The sequence below is a fragment of the Aquarana catesbeiana genome, linkage group LG06 (genome assembly GCF_042186555.1).
Source record: "Aquarana catesbeiana isolate 2022-GZ linkage group LG06, ASM4218655v1, whole genome shotgun sequence".
Taxonomy (NCBI): Eukaryota; Metazoa; Chordata; class Amphibia; order Anura; family Ranidae; genus Aquarana; species Aquarana catesbeiana.
The window spans coordinates 211,149,933-211,164,823 of record NC_133329.1 but is presented as its reverse complement, the minus strand read 5'-3'; the positions used below and the strand labels follow the sequence as shown (position 1 = coordinate 211,164,823).

Genomic DNA, 14,891 nt, shown 5'->3' with positions numbered 1-14,891 from the left:
GGGGTCCTTGGGAGTTAAGGAAGTCCTCCTCTTCCTCCCTCTGTTCTGCCTCAAGTGCCCTATCCATTATTCCACGCAGCATGTGCTCCAACAGGTAGACAAGAGGGCAGTATCACTGATGCATGCACTGTCACCATCTTCGTGGCCTCCTCAAATGGTGACAGGACAGAGCATGCATTCTTGATCATTAGCCACTGGCGTAGCGAAAAAAAGCCAAAGCTCCCCTGACCCTGCCCTGGTGCCAAACTTGCACAGGTAGTCATTGATGGCCCTCTGCTGCGTGTGCAGCTACTGAAGCATTGCCAACGTTGAGTTCCACCTGGTGGGCATGTTACAGATGAGGCAGTTCTTTGGGAGGTTCCTTTTTGAAGATCAGCCAGCCGAGCACTGGCATTATATAACCGGCAGAAATGCCCACAGACTTTCCTGGCCTGCTTAAGGAGATCCTGTAAGCCCGGGTACCTGCAAAGAACCACTGCACCACCAAATTAAGGACGTGAGCCAAACAGGGAACATGGGTCAAGTGTCCCTGTCAGAGGGCGGAGTAGAGGTTGGTGCCATTGTTGCAAACCACCATTCCTACCTGAAGCTGTCGTGGCGTCAACCACCTCTGAACCTGCCCCTGCAGAGCTGCCAGAATGTCTGCCCCAGTGTCCTAAGCAGACCAACTCAAGCACCACGTGGCATCTTTTTGCCTGAGTGCTTGCGTAGCCCCTAGAACGCCTACCTAGCACCACTGGTTCCGAGGTCAAATCTGCACAGGAAGAGGCAATAGAGGAAGAAGAGGAGGAGGGGGTGGAGGAGAGAGGTGTGGCAGAATCACCACTACCAGCATTTTAGAGGCATGGTGGCGGAACAAGCTCCAACATTAATGCAGCCTGTCCTGCATCCTTCCCAGCTGCCAGCAGGGTTACCCAGTGCGCCATGAAAGAAAGGTAACGTCCATGTCCATGCCTGCTGGACCATGAGTCAGCGGTAATATGCATCTTACCACTGAGCGCCCTGTCCAACGAGGCCAAGACATTGCCTTCCACATGCCAGTAGAGAGCCAAAATGGCCTTCTGAGGAAAAAAAAAAAGGCGTTTGGGAACCTGCCACTGAGGTACCGCAAATTCTCAAAAGGGGGCAGAGTCTACCAGCTGAAAAGGCAGCAGTTGGAGTGCTAGCAATTTAGCCAAACTAGCATTCAGCCTCTGAGCATGTGGATGGCTGGGAGCGAATTTCTTTTGACGGTTTAGCAACTGGGGTAGGGAAATTTGCCTGCTACAATCAAAATTAGTTTTGCCGGCCGCTAGCAGATTGCCCACAAGTGCTTGGGACACCTAATTCTACTGGAATGCAGTGGATAGATATATGTAGGAGACACTAATATATATATATATATATATATATATATATATATATATATATATATATATATATATATATATATATATATACATATATACATACACACACACACACACACACATACACATACAAAGCCGAGAGAGATAGATTATATATATATATATATATAGATATAGAGATCTATCTATATATATCTCCATATCTATCTATAATTGGTTCCAGAAACATGCTTGTAATCCAAAGTACTTGTATATCAAAGCATTTTTTTTTTACAGGGTATAAAAGAGAAGAGGCACCTCTAAGTGTAGCAGTAAGTTGCTAAAGGTTGTACCGTCATTAAATGTAACCATATTGCTACACTTAGAGGCTCCTCTCTTTTTTATACACAGCTGTGACATGACGCTACTCTTATATCAAGACATCGCTTGTATATCAAGGCAAACTTTATTAAAACATTTGCCTGTCTTGCAAAACGCTCTCAAACCAAGGTTTTACTGTATATATATTAAATACACTGCAGCTAACTGAATCAACTGCCTGCCTGAAGTATATTAGAAACAAACAGTACAGCAGGAACGGTCTGCAGTGAGATCTAGCCAACTGAATAGACTGCCTACTCAAAGTAAATGAAATGAAACTCTCTCTCTCCCCGCCAGCAACACACTACACAAGGCCGATGTGCAGGCGGCCTTATATAGTGTGGGGCATGGACTTAACCCCCTGAGCCATAATTGGTCAAAGGCACCCTGCCTTTGGCCAATTATGGCTCTTTGCTGACAGCGCTGTGATTGGCCAAAGCATGCGAGTGCATGTTTGGCCAATCATCAGCGAGCAATGACTATGATGACTCAGTGCATTACGGGGCGTGACGCACCGCTCGAATTTGGTGCGAACGCCCCATAATGTTCGATATTTGGCGAACGATCAAACAGCCAATGTTCGAGTCAAACTCATGTTCGACTCGAACTGGAAGCTCATCCCTATTCCTAGGCATGTTTAACCATGGCATTCCACCCATGAAGAAAAATTATTATGTGGCTATTCATTTCATAAATAGGTTAAATATGTTAATTGTTATTGTAATGATATTCCAGTCATAATCAACCTAAAAAACAATAACTTTACCCATATTCCTATGAGAAACAGGTCAAATGTATTACATAGGATGTTTAACTAAAATATTTCACCCATAATCCCCATGTAGAAAAAAAAAATATATGCATATTCTTATCAGAAATAATAGGTTCCTATGTATATTTATAAACAATATTTCACCCATAATCCCCATGTACAAAATAATTATATGCATATTCTTATCAGAAATAGGTTTAATATATTCCTATGTATGTTTAACTACAATATTCCACCCATAATCCCCATGTAGAATTATTATATGCATATTCTTATCAGAAATGGGTTAAGTATGTTCCTATGTATATTTATAAACAATATTCCACCCATAATCCCCATGTAGAAAATTAATTAAATATTTATATCAGAAATAGGTTTAATATATTCCTATGTCTAACTACAATATTCCACCCATAATCCCCATGTAGAAAAAGTATATGCATATTATTAGTAATGGGTTAAATATGTTCATTGTCGGGTGTTAACATGATATTCCTCCAATAAACCCCATGAGAAATAATTCTACCCATATTCCCATCAATAACAGGTCAAATGTCATTTTTAAATTACTTCTGTATCCTGTTGTACAGCTGCATATATATCAGTAAGTGAAGAGTTAAACATTAGCAACTGCTTCTTGCAACATTTTATCAAGCACTGCAGGAAAGAACAATATATTTTGAGAAACAACATTAGTCATTACCATATATATGTGTATATAGTACACTGACATCTAGTGAGAGTTCTCAGTATTGCAGTCAATAATCCAATCATCCCATCATCCCAATATGCAGTTTAGTAAGTCCCCAAAATTCCTTTGACCAAGAAGTTTTCGGTTTCCAAATTTTCCCACTTTTTCACTGTGGTTGAAAATGAACGTCGATTTGACCCCACTATTAGAAAATCGAACAAGGGTTCTTAAAATGACTTTTTTTTTTGAAAGGACGACATTGTGTGTTTTTTTTTTTTTTTTTTTTTTTTTTTTTTTATATATAAAAAAAATTTGATCCGAGTCTGATATTTACCAGATTCATCCTGTAATAGTATATACCCTCTAATGGTATATACAGTATATCTCCTCTGTCTTATTCTCAGAGTGGATTAGAGCTTTTGCTCCCTAACCATAAAGTTGGTAATTTATATTTACCACTGCATAGAGAGATTTAATACATTTTTTTCAACTTTACATATTAACTAAATATACACCACACTTTAAGGTTATTAACCGATTAATCGGCTATGAAACTAATCGACTATGAAACTAATCGACTATGAAACTAATCGACTATGAAACTAATCGACTATGAAACTAATCGACTATGAAACTAATCGACTATGAAACTAATCGACTATGAAACTAATCGACTATGAAACTAATCGACTATAAAACTAATCATTAGTTGCAGCCCTAATTGACAGCAACTGCAAGACCTCTGAAGCCCTACAGCTCAAGTCTCTCAAAGAAAAGCTAAAAGGGGAAGATAAATATTTCAGAATCCAAACAAGTAAAATAAAGAAAAATCACCTTCCCAAGTAAGCCAAATTGTGACAATTGGTAGAACTGTGCAGTATTAATCACAATTTCTCACACAGGGCACAAGATAAACCTATTTAATAATTAAAGTTAATGGGTTGGTTCACTACTGGGATAAATTTTCCCTAAATCACCCACTAACTGTAGAACCCCAAGCACATTCACATTACATTCCTCTGAAGAGAAATCTCTCTCTCACTATATCCCATATATACACTATATATGTACATATGGGTAGGCCACCACACCACCTAAATGGCAGCATGTTAACAAGTGCATTGCCAACACAAAGTATTGTGCACCAGCTCATTCAAATACCATGCATGTGCAGTGCGTGGCCTTTACTTTTGTATCCACAATGGCCGAGTCAGGGAGGAAGATATCAAACACTGTGCATGTGTGGTCTTTGAAGGAGTGTCTGATTCTTCGGTGGATAGTAATTGCTTGGGGCGCTGCAGCACATGGGGTGTTTTGTGGAAAATGTCCCCAAAACATCCCTTTAAATCTAAAGCTCATAAAAAATAAAATAACCTTGCAGTGTCCTCCCTGTACAGGTTAAAGCAGTATTAAGCCCCAAACCAAAAAAAATTATATATTGCAGTTTATCAAATTAGATGTGGTGGCTCCCTTAGTTTTCGTGTTTATACTTTTTCCCCTCTGTTTTGGTGATCTGGCCAGGAAACACCTCCTGTATTAGTGTGCCGACACTCTAGAACAAGCATAACGGCACCTTTGGACAGCAACATTGTCAGTCTGGGGGGAGGGGGTGTTAGATGTACTATCAAATTTAGTTACACTAATAAATTGAAGCCAAACTCCAGTTGACACTTTATAAATCAGTTACAGCAAACCTTTTTTCTTTTGGGATAATGGTTTTACTTCAATAAAAGCTGATCATTGTAAGCACCCCTGTCAGTGTATTTAGTTTGTCTCATTTCTGTAAACTGAAAATATGGGAGAGCTTGTGCTCTTGAAAAACAGACTGTCTAGATCACAGATAAAAATAGAAGAAAGCCAAAAAAAAAAAAAAAAAAACACACTACACACAGCCATCACATCTAAGAATTGGAATCTGCAATATAATAAATGTTTCCTTTGGGGTAAATACCGCTTTAAATGCTTGTTGCAATAAATTTAACAACTTGCCTTATTCTTCGCTAATTTAGACTTCCTCCTCTCGGTTTCACTATCACCTCAAGCTGCTTCTCAATCGGTCGTAGCCAGCTGACCAAGGACACAAGGATCAGCAGTCCTGTATTTTGCGAAAGGATGCTGAGGGCCCACCCACATCCCTGAAGAATTAGAGAGAAGAAACCTGCCCCTAGACATGAATATTAAACCCTTGCATTGCAGGGGTTACCAATACAAAGGCAGATTTTTAAAGATACCCTGAATTCAGCCATAACAAAACGATTTAGGATCTGGATGAATGGTCAGATAAAAGACTGACACATCATCCAAAGTTATAAAACATGCACACAGTAGAAAGCGAGAAGTAAATTACTTTTCTCCAGCATCCCATATAAATACAGTAACATTCATCTCCCCTTACAACTAACTATACAAGCCCTAAATGTTAACATAAGCAGGAATATTGGATTAAGTGAAAGTTGCCAATTAAAATGTACATACGTTGAGTCAGATTCCGCATTGCACTGAAGAAAAAATCCCACGCTTTTTTGATGTGGTCTGTCAGGGTAGAATCGTGGCATCACCATTATTTTCCAAGGGAGATTCCGCACAAAGCAAGGAGGACTCAGCACAGATTCACTAAGGCGACTAAAACGTTCCACAGTGAATTGAAATGTTGCTTCTGATCGCCAACTGGTATCTGAAAACAATAAAAGTACTAGAAATCAACTCAACCTACAGATTGGGCTAAAAATCTAAAAAAAAAAAAAAAAAAAAAATGATATCAAAAACGTAAACTTACAGTGTAGGAAGCCAACTACTCGTAAGGGCAAGATACATCTTTCAGGCAAGTAAATATACAATTCTAAGGCCTCATGTACACTGCTGCTGCTAAACGGACGTTTAGGAGCAGTTGGGCATTTTTTTCAACTGCTCCTGGACTCTCCTCTATGCCATCTTATCAGAACAAGTACACAGGGTTGTTTATAGTAATTTATAGGCAGTTCAGTTTACAGGCTTTTTTTGGAACCCATAAAAAAATAAATAAATAAATGGGTTCAGATGCTGTTTAGAGGCATTTCAAGCACCAAACACTTAAATGCGGCTACTTGCGTTTAGCTGTATTTCGTTTACAGGAGTTTTTCATTTTTGGCTATTCTGAAAAAAAAAAAAATGGTTTTAAAATGCTCCTAAACGCAGCAAAATGCGGATTACTATCTGTCAAATTAAATCGTTCAGAAGAGATTGTAAAACATGTCCCATGTACATGAAGTCTAAAACAACCTGCTACATGTTCTTTTGGCTCACAAAGTATTGTGCGTATGAATTAATTCTAAAATTTCATATACGATGTAGCACATAACAAATCACAATAAAGAAGTCCAAATAAAATTCACCAATATCAAAATTGTGTATATTATTCTAGAATCTTCCAGTGCTTGCTTATACTGTAAGCAATCTACGTGCTCGCCTTCCTCAGTGGGCCTCAATTTTTATTAAGGTTAAACCGCATGTGTAATTAAGACCACCAGAGAACTGCCACCACACTCAATTTGTCTCTACATCCTCTTATGATCTCCCTCTTTCCAAAGTGGGTAACATGCAGAATAAGCACATCTAGTTCTCTCTGTATAAAGGGAGATAAGTAGACAAATAAAATGAACGCACATTATATTATTCCATATAAGCTGCCTAAAACAGATCTCTTAAAAATGTACTACTACAGGGTGTCCTAGCTGTTCACCCCCTTTAAATTGAACCCCAATAAAATCATTAAGGTCATACAGACTTACGTATTTTATTCTAAAATCTGCCAGTGCTTCATTACACTGTAAGCAATGTATGTACTGAACTCCCTCAGTGGACCTAAATTTCCATCAAGTTCAAAAACGCATGTGTAAATAAGACCACTGGAGAACCACCACGATGTGTCTTCTCACCCCCTTATGACAACCTCCCTCTCTCCAACATGGGTAAATGCAAAAAAGTTAAACATATCTAGTGCTCGCGATATATAGGGAGATGGGTAACCAGATATAATAAACTCATTCTATTATACTCACAGTGGAGAGAAGGAGACCATAAGAGGACGACAAGAAGACAGTGCGGTGTAGGTTCTCTGGTGGTCTTACATACACATGCGTTTAGGAGCGTTTATAATGAAGCACTGGAAGATTTTGGAATAAAATACACAAGGCCCCTTGCAGATGGGGCTTACTCCACTATGCAGAGCGGACACGGACAAAGCCCGCTCGTCTCTATGGGGCGGTTGGATGGAAATGGACTGCCTGCGTTTCCATTTGACACTCATCTGATCCAGATGAATGGGGAACTGATCCCCATCCGTCTGTTTTTAGGGGCCTGGATCAGATGCCAGCAGGTGTCAGTGACATCTGCCATTCCATAGAGAGCTATGGATGGGCAGATCAGGTACGCTTAAAAAAATGACAGGTGTACCTGATCAGCCGGTCAGTGTGAAAGGAGCCCAAATATGTATGACCTTGATAATTTTATTGGGGTCCACTTGAGGTGAGCAGCTAGGACACCCTGTACCAGTATACAATCCATAAGAGATCGGTTTTAGGTTGCTTATATGGAATATAATGTTGAGTTCATTTAAATTTTTAAATTTAAATGAATTTTTTATTATCTTGCATGCACCCAATTGGGAGAGGGAGATCGTGATAAGGGGACACAAAGACACATTACAAGAGGTCTCCAACTTACAAGCCAACCTCAATGCACTATTTAATTGGGCAACTATGTGGCAAATGAGGTTTAATGTTGATAAATGTAAAGTTATGCACTTGGGGACTAAGAATATGTGTGCATCATACATACTAGGGGGAGTACAATTGGGGGAAATCAATGGTGGAGAAGGATCTGGGTGTTCTGATAGTTCAGAAGCTTAATGGCATGCAATACCAAGCTGCGGTTTCCAAAGCGAGCAAAGTCCTTTGAGGGGAGAGGTAAAGAGATTATTTTGCCCCTGTACAAATTAGTAAAACCTAATCTGGAATATGCAGTTGAGTTTTGGGCAACAGTTCACAAAAAGGATATCGAGGAACTGGAGAAAGTGCAGAGAAGGGCACCCAAACTGAAAAGAGGCATGGAGGAGCTCAGCTATGGAGGACAGACTAGAGGAACTGAATTTATTCTCTTAAAAAGGAGGAGATCTGATCAGCATGTATAAACACATAAGGGGTCCATATATAGAACTTAGTGCTGGAGTTATTCACTTTAAGGTCATCACAGAGGACAAGGGGGCACACTAGAGAAAAAGATTTAATCTCCAAATACAGAAAGGTTTCTGCACAGTAAGAGCTGTAAAAATGTATTATAGACTCCCTCAAGATGGTCTTGTTTATCTCCGTAGCTTTTTTAATAATGTACTGGATAGTGATCTACCTCTAGTTAGAGTGGCTTTTATATGGTATATCTAGGGGTACAGGTTTGCCATTCTAGTCAGGACTATAGTCCCTTGAACACTGAACCTCTATTTGCTTCAATTAAACAAAATAACCAAGTTCGTCACTGGGTGTTATGGGTAGAATCAACCTGATGAAAATGGTCCTACTACCTAAAGTGTTATATCTCCGCTGGCACTCCCCTGTACAAAGAGAGGAAAAAAGTATTTGATCCCCTGTTGACTTTGTACGTTTATCCACTTACAAAGTAATGGTCTAATTTTAACCACTTAAGGACTGAGCCTCTTTTTGAGATTTGTTGTTTACAAGTTAAAGTTGTTTTTTTTTTGCTAGAAAATTACATAAAATCCCCAAACATTAAACATTTTTTTTCTCCCCAACACCCTAGAGAAATGGCAGTCATTGCAATACCCAATCCTCATTAAATTTAATAGGTATGATGGCCGGTGGGTGTGGAGAGGCGACTCGTTGTACATGTTGCGGCATGTATGCGTTCCTTGATCATCCGATCGAGGGTGAATACTGCTGTGCAAAATGTAAGCGCATTGTTTCCCTAGAAGCCCAGGTTCTGAATCTGGGAAGCAACTGTCAGCACTGAGAAGTCCCTCCATACTAAAGGAGAGCCAGGTTCCTACACAGCAGGTGCCAACTGGGGCCAGCACAGAGGCGGGTGGAGACAAAGAGGTGCAGGCACTAGCAAAGAGTAGATGGGTGATAGTCAGGAAGGGAGGAGGGGGAAATGCCAGGGAGGCCGATCCAGGGCTAAAGCATCCCAATAAGTACGCTCCATTGAGTGACATTGGTGAAACCAGTCAAGAACCAGCACTGCTGGAGCTGAGGGACTCTCCTAGCTGCCGGGGGGGGGGAGGCAGCGAAGGGAAAGGAAAGACAGATTCTGGTGGTAGGGGACTCAATTCTTATGAGGACAGAGAGGCCAATCTGTAACAAAGACCTGAAGCGCCAAACAGTATGTTGTCTACCGGGCGCTCAGGTTTGGCACATCACGGATCTTGTGGACAGATTACTGGGAGAGGCTGGGGAAGACCCAGCTGTCATGATGCACGTTGGCACCAATGACAAAGTCAGAGGCAGACGGAGTGTCCTAAAGAACGATTTTAGGGACTTAGGAGCTATATTGAGGAAAAGGACCTCCAAGGTAGTATTCTCAGGAATACTACTGGTACATCGAGCCACACCAGAAAGGCAGAGGGAGATTAGGGAAGTAAACAAGTGGCTGAAGAGCTGGTGTAGTAAGGAGGGGTTTGGGTTCCTGAAGGACTGGGCCGACCTCTCAGTCAATAACCAGTACTATAGAAGGGACGGACTGCACCTAAATGATGAGGGTGCAGATCAGCTGGGAATGAAGATGGCCAAAAAGTTAGAGGGGTTTTTAAACTAGGCGAGGGGGGTAGGGTCCAGAGGTAGAGATGGTCAGCGCAGAACATATTCCATAGGGTAGTATGGGGGCATTAGTGGTAGGTTGACCAAAGCACATAAACCCAAGGTAAGTATAGTAGCAAGTCCTAGTTGCAATCTTGGAACACCCAATAAGAAGATAATATGCGACCGGTCTAAACTACGTGGCATGTTCACCAATGCCAGGAGCCGGGCAGACAAGGTGGGTGAACTAGAGCTACTGTTGTACGAGGAGGATTTGGATTTTGTGGGAATTTCAGAGACCTGGTCCAACAGCTCTCATGATTGGCTGGCAAACATTCAAGGGTATACCCTTTATCGCAAGGATAGAGAGGGCAAAAAAGGGGGAGGGGTATGCCTATATATCAAGAATAATGTATAAGTGAATGTGAGAGATGACATCACTAAGGGAGCTAGGGAGGAGGTGGAATCCTTATGGGTGGAGCTCCAAAGGGAGGGAGCTAAGGGGAAAATACTGGGAGTATGCTATAGGCCTCCTAACCTGAGGGAGGAAGGGGAGACAGATCTATCACAATTTGGATTAGCCGCAAGGATGGGAAGTGTTATCATAATGGGGGATTTTAACTATGCAGACAGACTGGGTGGAGGGAACCGAGCATTCATCTAAGGCTCACCAGTTCCTAAAGGTGGTTTTATGGGTCAGATAGTAGACGCACCAACTAGAAATGAAGCGTTACTGGATCTACTGATTACCAACACAGACCTGATCACGGATGTGGAAATACGGGGCAATTTAGGTAACAGCAATCAAAGGTCAATTGGCTTCAGTATAAATCACACAAATAGTTAACATAAGGGGAATACAAAGACACTGAATTTCAAAAGAGCCAACTTCCCTAAACTACGAGCCTTGCTAGAAGGCACAAATTGAGATAGAATCTTAGGAACAAAGAACACGGAGGAGAGATGTGTTTGCTTTAAGAGCATATTAAATAAAGGCATTAGCCAATGCATCCCATTGGGTAATAAATTTAAAAGAGCGAACAAAAGTCCTGGTTGGCTTAACTCCAATGTAAAAATGCATATAAAAGCAAAGGAGAAGGCCTTCAAAAAATACAAGGTTGAGGGATCATCAGCATTCAGACTTTATAAAGAATGCAACAAGAAATGTAAGGGTGCAATAAGGACGGTTAAGACAGAGCATGAAAGACACATAGCGGAGAGCAAAAAAAATCCCAAGAAATTCTTTAAGTACGTAAAGAGTAAAAAAGGGAGGACAGATCATATTGGCCCCATAAAGAATGAGGAAGGACATCTGGTTACAAAGGATGGGGAGATGGTGAAGGTATTGAATTTATTCTTCTCCTGGACTATTGGTGCCAATCAAATTTGAGTACATTTCTGAGATTAATACAAATTTTTTCAAAAAATGTGTGTGATAAATTGGATGAAATCTGAAAAGAAGTGTTGTAAAAGTGTCTAATTTGAAGGAATCTTCTGAATTCGCTATTGGGAGTCTTATAATTTTTCTTTTAATGCTGCAAAAATCCCTATATGCTTAAATGTGAACAAGAATGTGACTTCACCCTTTCCGCTGAAAATTGGTCTGATTGCATTTACAATCTTCTCAAATGCACAAGATCAATCACAATTAGAGAGACAGCAATTAAGCTCTTCACAAGTTGGTATTATACTCCATCTAAACTTCACGCCATTTTTCCATCAGTATCTCATATATGTTTTAGAGCAGGGGTCTTCAAACTGCAGCCCGAGGGCCAGATGTGGCCCTTTGCTAATCTTTATCTGGCCCTTGGGGCACTATTCCTCCCACTGATATGGGGCATTATTCCTCCCAGTGACACCAACAATGGGGCACAATTTCTTCTACTAATACCAAGATAATTTTCCTCCTACTAATAGGGGCACTCCTCCTCCTCCTACTGACCACCAACCCACGAGGCCATATTTATTCTCACTGATGCCCTGTCCGGGCCATTTTCTGGCCCCGCTGGCTACCATCCGGCCCTCCTAGAGTCTGAAGGACATTTAAACTGGCCCGTTGTTTTAAAAGTTTGGAGACCCCTGTTTTAGAGGATGCATCGCTACAGGATCATTCTCTCATATTTTCTGGTACTGTGATAAAGTCTCAGATATGGAAACGTCTTGAAGATTTCGCATCCATTATATCTGAAAATGATGTTACTCTCACTCTTTCCAATTGTCTTCTATTCATACCCATCATAGGTCTAAATATTTTTCATATGAGACTGGTCCATACAATATGCGTAGCCATACACTGGCTCATTGCATACCACTGGAAATCTCCTACACTTCCCTTATCCCAACTTAAAACAAGAATCAAACTACTAAGGGCCCTTTCACACTGGGGCGGTTTGCAGGCGCTATTGCGCTAATAATAGCGCTTGCAAACCGACCCGAAACAGCCGCTGCTGTGTCTCCAGTGTGAAAAAAAGGCCTGCTAGCAGAATCTTCGGAGCGGTGAAGGAGCGGAGTATACCTTTCTCGGCCGCTAGCGGGGGTAAAACCGCCCCGCTAGCGGCTGCATACCGACGGTAAAGCGCCACTTACAATAGAACCCATTTACTGCCGACGCCGCCCCCGCGTGAAAGGGGCGAAAATATATTTCACAGCCTAAATAATTCAAAACATATTTGATAAAAAATGGCACCCTTGGTTCATTCATATCGGTTTATTAACCCCGAATAATTGTCTACATCTACCTCTCTAATAGAAATACTTGTATTGTATATTCCAAAATTATACAACTGTTGTATACACAAATCGTAATTTTTTGTACTGATGATTATTTTTATATGTACTTCTATTGATAACATTTTGCACTGTACCGTTTTTTGTTTTATACCTAATAAAGTTTGTAAAAAAAAAAAAAAAAGGAAGAATTTATTCTTATGCTTAGTTTTCACGAGGGAATCGGGGGGGCTTCAGTAACCAAAACTGCAGTGTTTATCCTCATGACACATCACAGGAAGCACCTCCATGGTTAACAGAGGACAGAATTAAAATTAGACTTGGGAAACTTAACATTAATAAACCAGACGGCTTGCACCCAAGGGTACTACAGGAACGCCGTCAAGTAATTGCCAGACCATTGTTCCTAATTTTTACTGACAGTCTACTGACTGGAATGGTACCAGCTGATTGGAGAAAAGCGAATGTAGCACCAATATTTATAAAAGGGCCCAAAACACATCCCTGGGAATTACCGTTAGCCTAAAATCAATAGTATGTAAACTCTTGGAGGGGATGATAAGGGACTATATACAAAATTTTAGTAATGAGAACGGTATCATTAGCAGCAATCAGCATGGATTCATGAAGAATCGTTCTTGCCAAACCAATCTATTAACCTTCTATGAGGAGGTGAGTTGCCATCTAGATAAAGGAAGGCCCGTAGACGTGGTGTATCTGGATTTTGCAAAAACATTTGACACAGTTCCCCATAAACTTTTACTGTACAAAATAAGGTCAGTTGCCATGGACCATAGGGTGAGTACAAGGGCGAGTTCAGAGGGTGGTGATAAATGGGGAGTACTCGGAATGGTCAGGGGTGGGTAGTGGGGTCCCCTAGGGTTCTGTGCTGGGACCATTCCTATTTAATTTGTTCATAAACGACCTGGAGGATGGGGTAAACAGTGCAATCTCTGTATTTGCGGATGATACTAAACTAAGCAGGGCAATAACTTCTCCGCAGGAAAACCCTGCAAAAAGATCTGAACAAATGAATTGGGTGGGCAAATACATGGCAAATGAGGTTCGATGTAAAAAAATGTAACAATGTATTTGGGCGGCAAAAATATGAATGCAATCTATACACTGGGGGGGACCTCTGGGAGAATCTAGGATGGAAAAGGACCTGGGGGCCCTAGTAGATGATAGCAGCAGCTTGGCATTGCATGCCATTGCTGAGCCTAACAAAGCAAACAGAATATTGGCATGCATTAAAAAGGGGGTTCAACTCCAGAGATAAAAACGATAAATTCTCCCGCTCTACAAGACTTTGGTCTGGCCACACCTAGAGTATGCTGTCCAGTTCTGGGCACCAGTCCTCAGGAATAAAGTACCGGAAATGGAGCGAGTACAAAGAAAGGCATGGAGGATCTTAGTTATGAGGAAAGGTTGCGAGCACTGAACTTATTCTTTCTGGAGAAGAGACGCTTGAGAGGGGATAGGATTTTAATATACAAATACCATACTGGTGAACCCACAATAGGGATAAAACTTTTTCGCAGAAGGGAGTTTAACAAGACTCGTGGCCACTCATTAAAATAAGAAAAAAGAAGTTTAACCTTAAACTACTTAGAGGGTTCTTTACTGTAAGAGCGGCAAGGATGTGGAATTCCCTTCCACAAGCGGTGGTCTCAGCTGGGAGTATCGATAGTTTCAAGAAATCATTGGATAAGCACTTGAACGACCGCAACATACAGGGATATACAATGTAATACGGACATACAATCACACACTTGGGTTGGACGTGTCTTTTTTTTTAACCTCACCTACTATGTAACTCTTAAATATGAGATCTGGGGTCAAAGATACCTCAGATGTCATGTTTATACTAAAATGCAATAAAAAAATAAATACATAAAAAAAAGGCACTTTAAGAGCTATGGGCGGAAGTGACGTTTTGACATCGCTTCCGCCCTGCAATAGTATGGAGACGGTTTGGGGGGGGGGGGGTCATCTTCCCCTCACTCGTCTACATACCCAGCATGTGAAAGGATCCAATTGCCTCCGCCGACAGCTCCGGTAAGCGGCGGAGTTCACCGGAGCGCAGCGGGAGGGGGGCACCTCTACTGCCACCGATAAGTGATCTCGCTGTGAATCTGCTGCAAAGACCACTTTCATCTGAAAGCAGACCGCTGGCCAAAGATAAGGATACCGAAGTTATGGCAGCCAGC

At 41.2% G+C, this 14,891-nt stretch overlaps 1 protein-coding gene across 3 annotated transcripts in view; it reads right to left on the bottom strand.

Annotated features, from left to right (window-relative positions):
- Positions 1-14,891, bottom strand: part of USP7 (ubiquitin specific peptidase 7) — a 636,127-nt gene that overhangs the window by 558,600 nt on the left and 62,636 nt on the right. For all 3 annotated transcript variants that reach the window (XM_073632969.1, XM_073632970.1, XM_073632971.1), the window contains one exon: positions 5,648-5,846. In XM_073632969.1, coding sequence (XP_073489070.1) covers positions 5,648-5,846 — 199 coding nt within the window. The remainder of the gene's footprint in view (positions 1-5,647; positions 5,847-14,891) is intronic.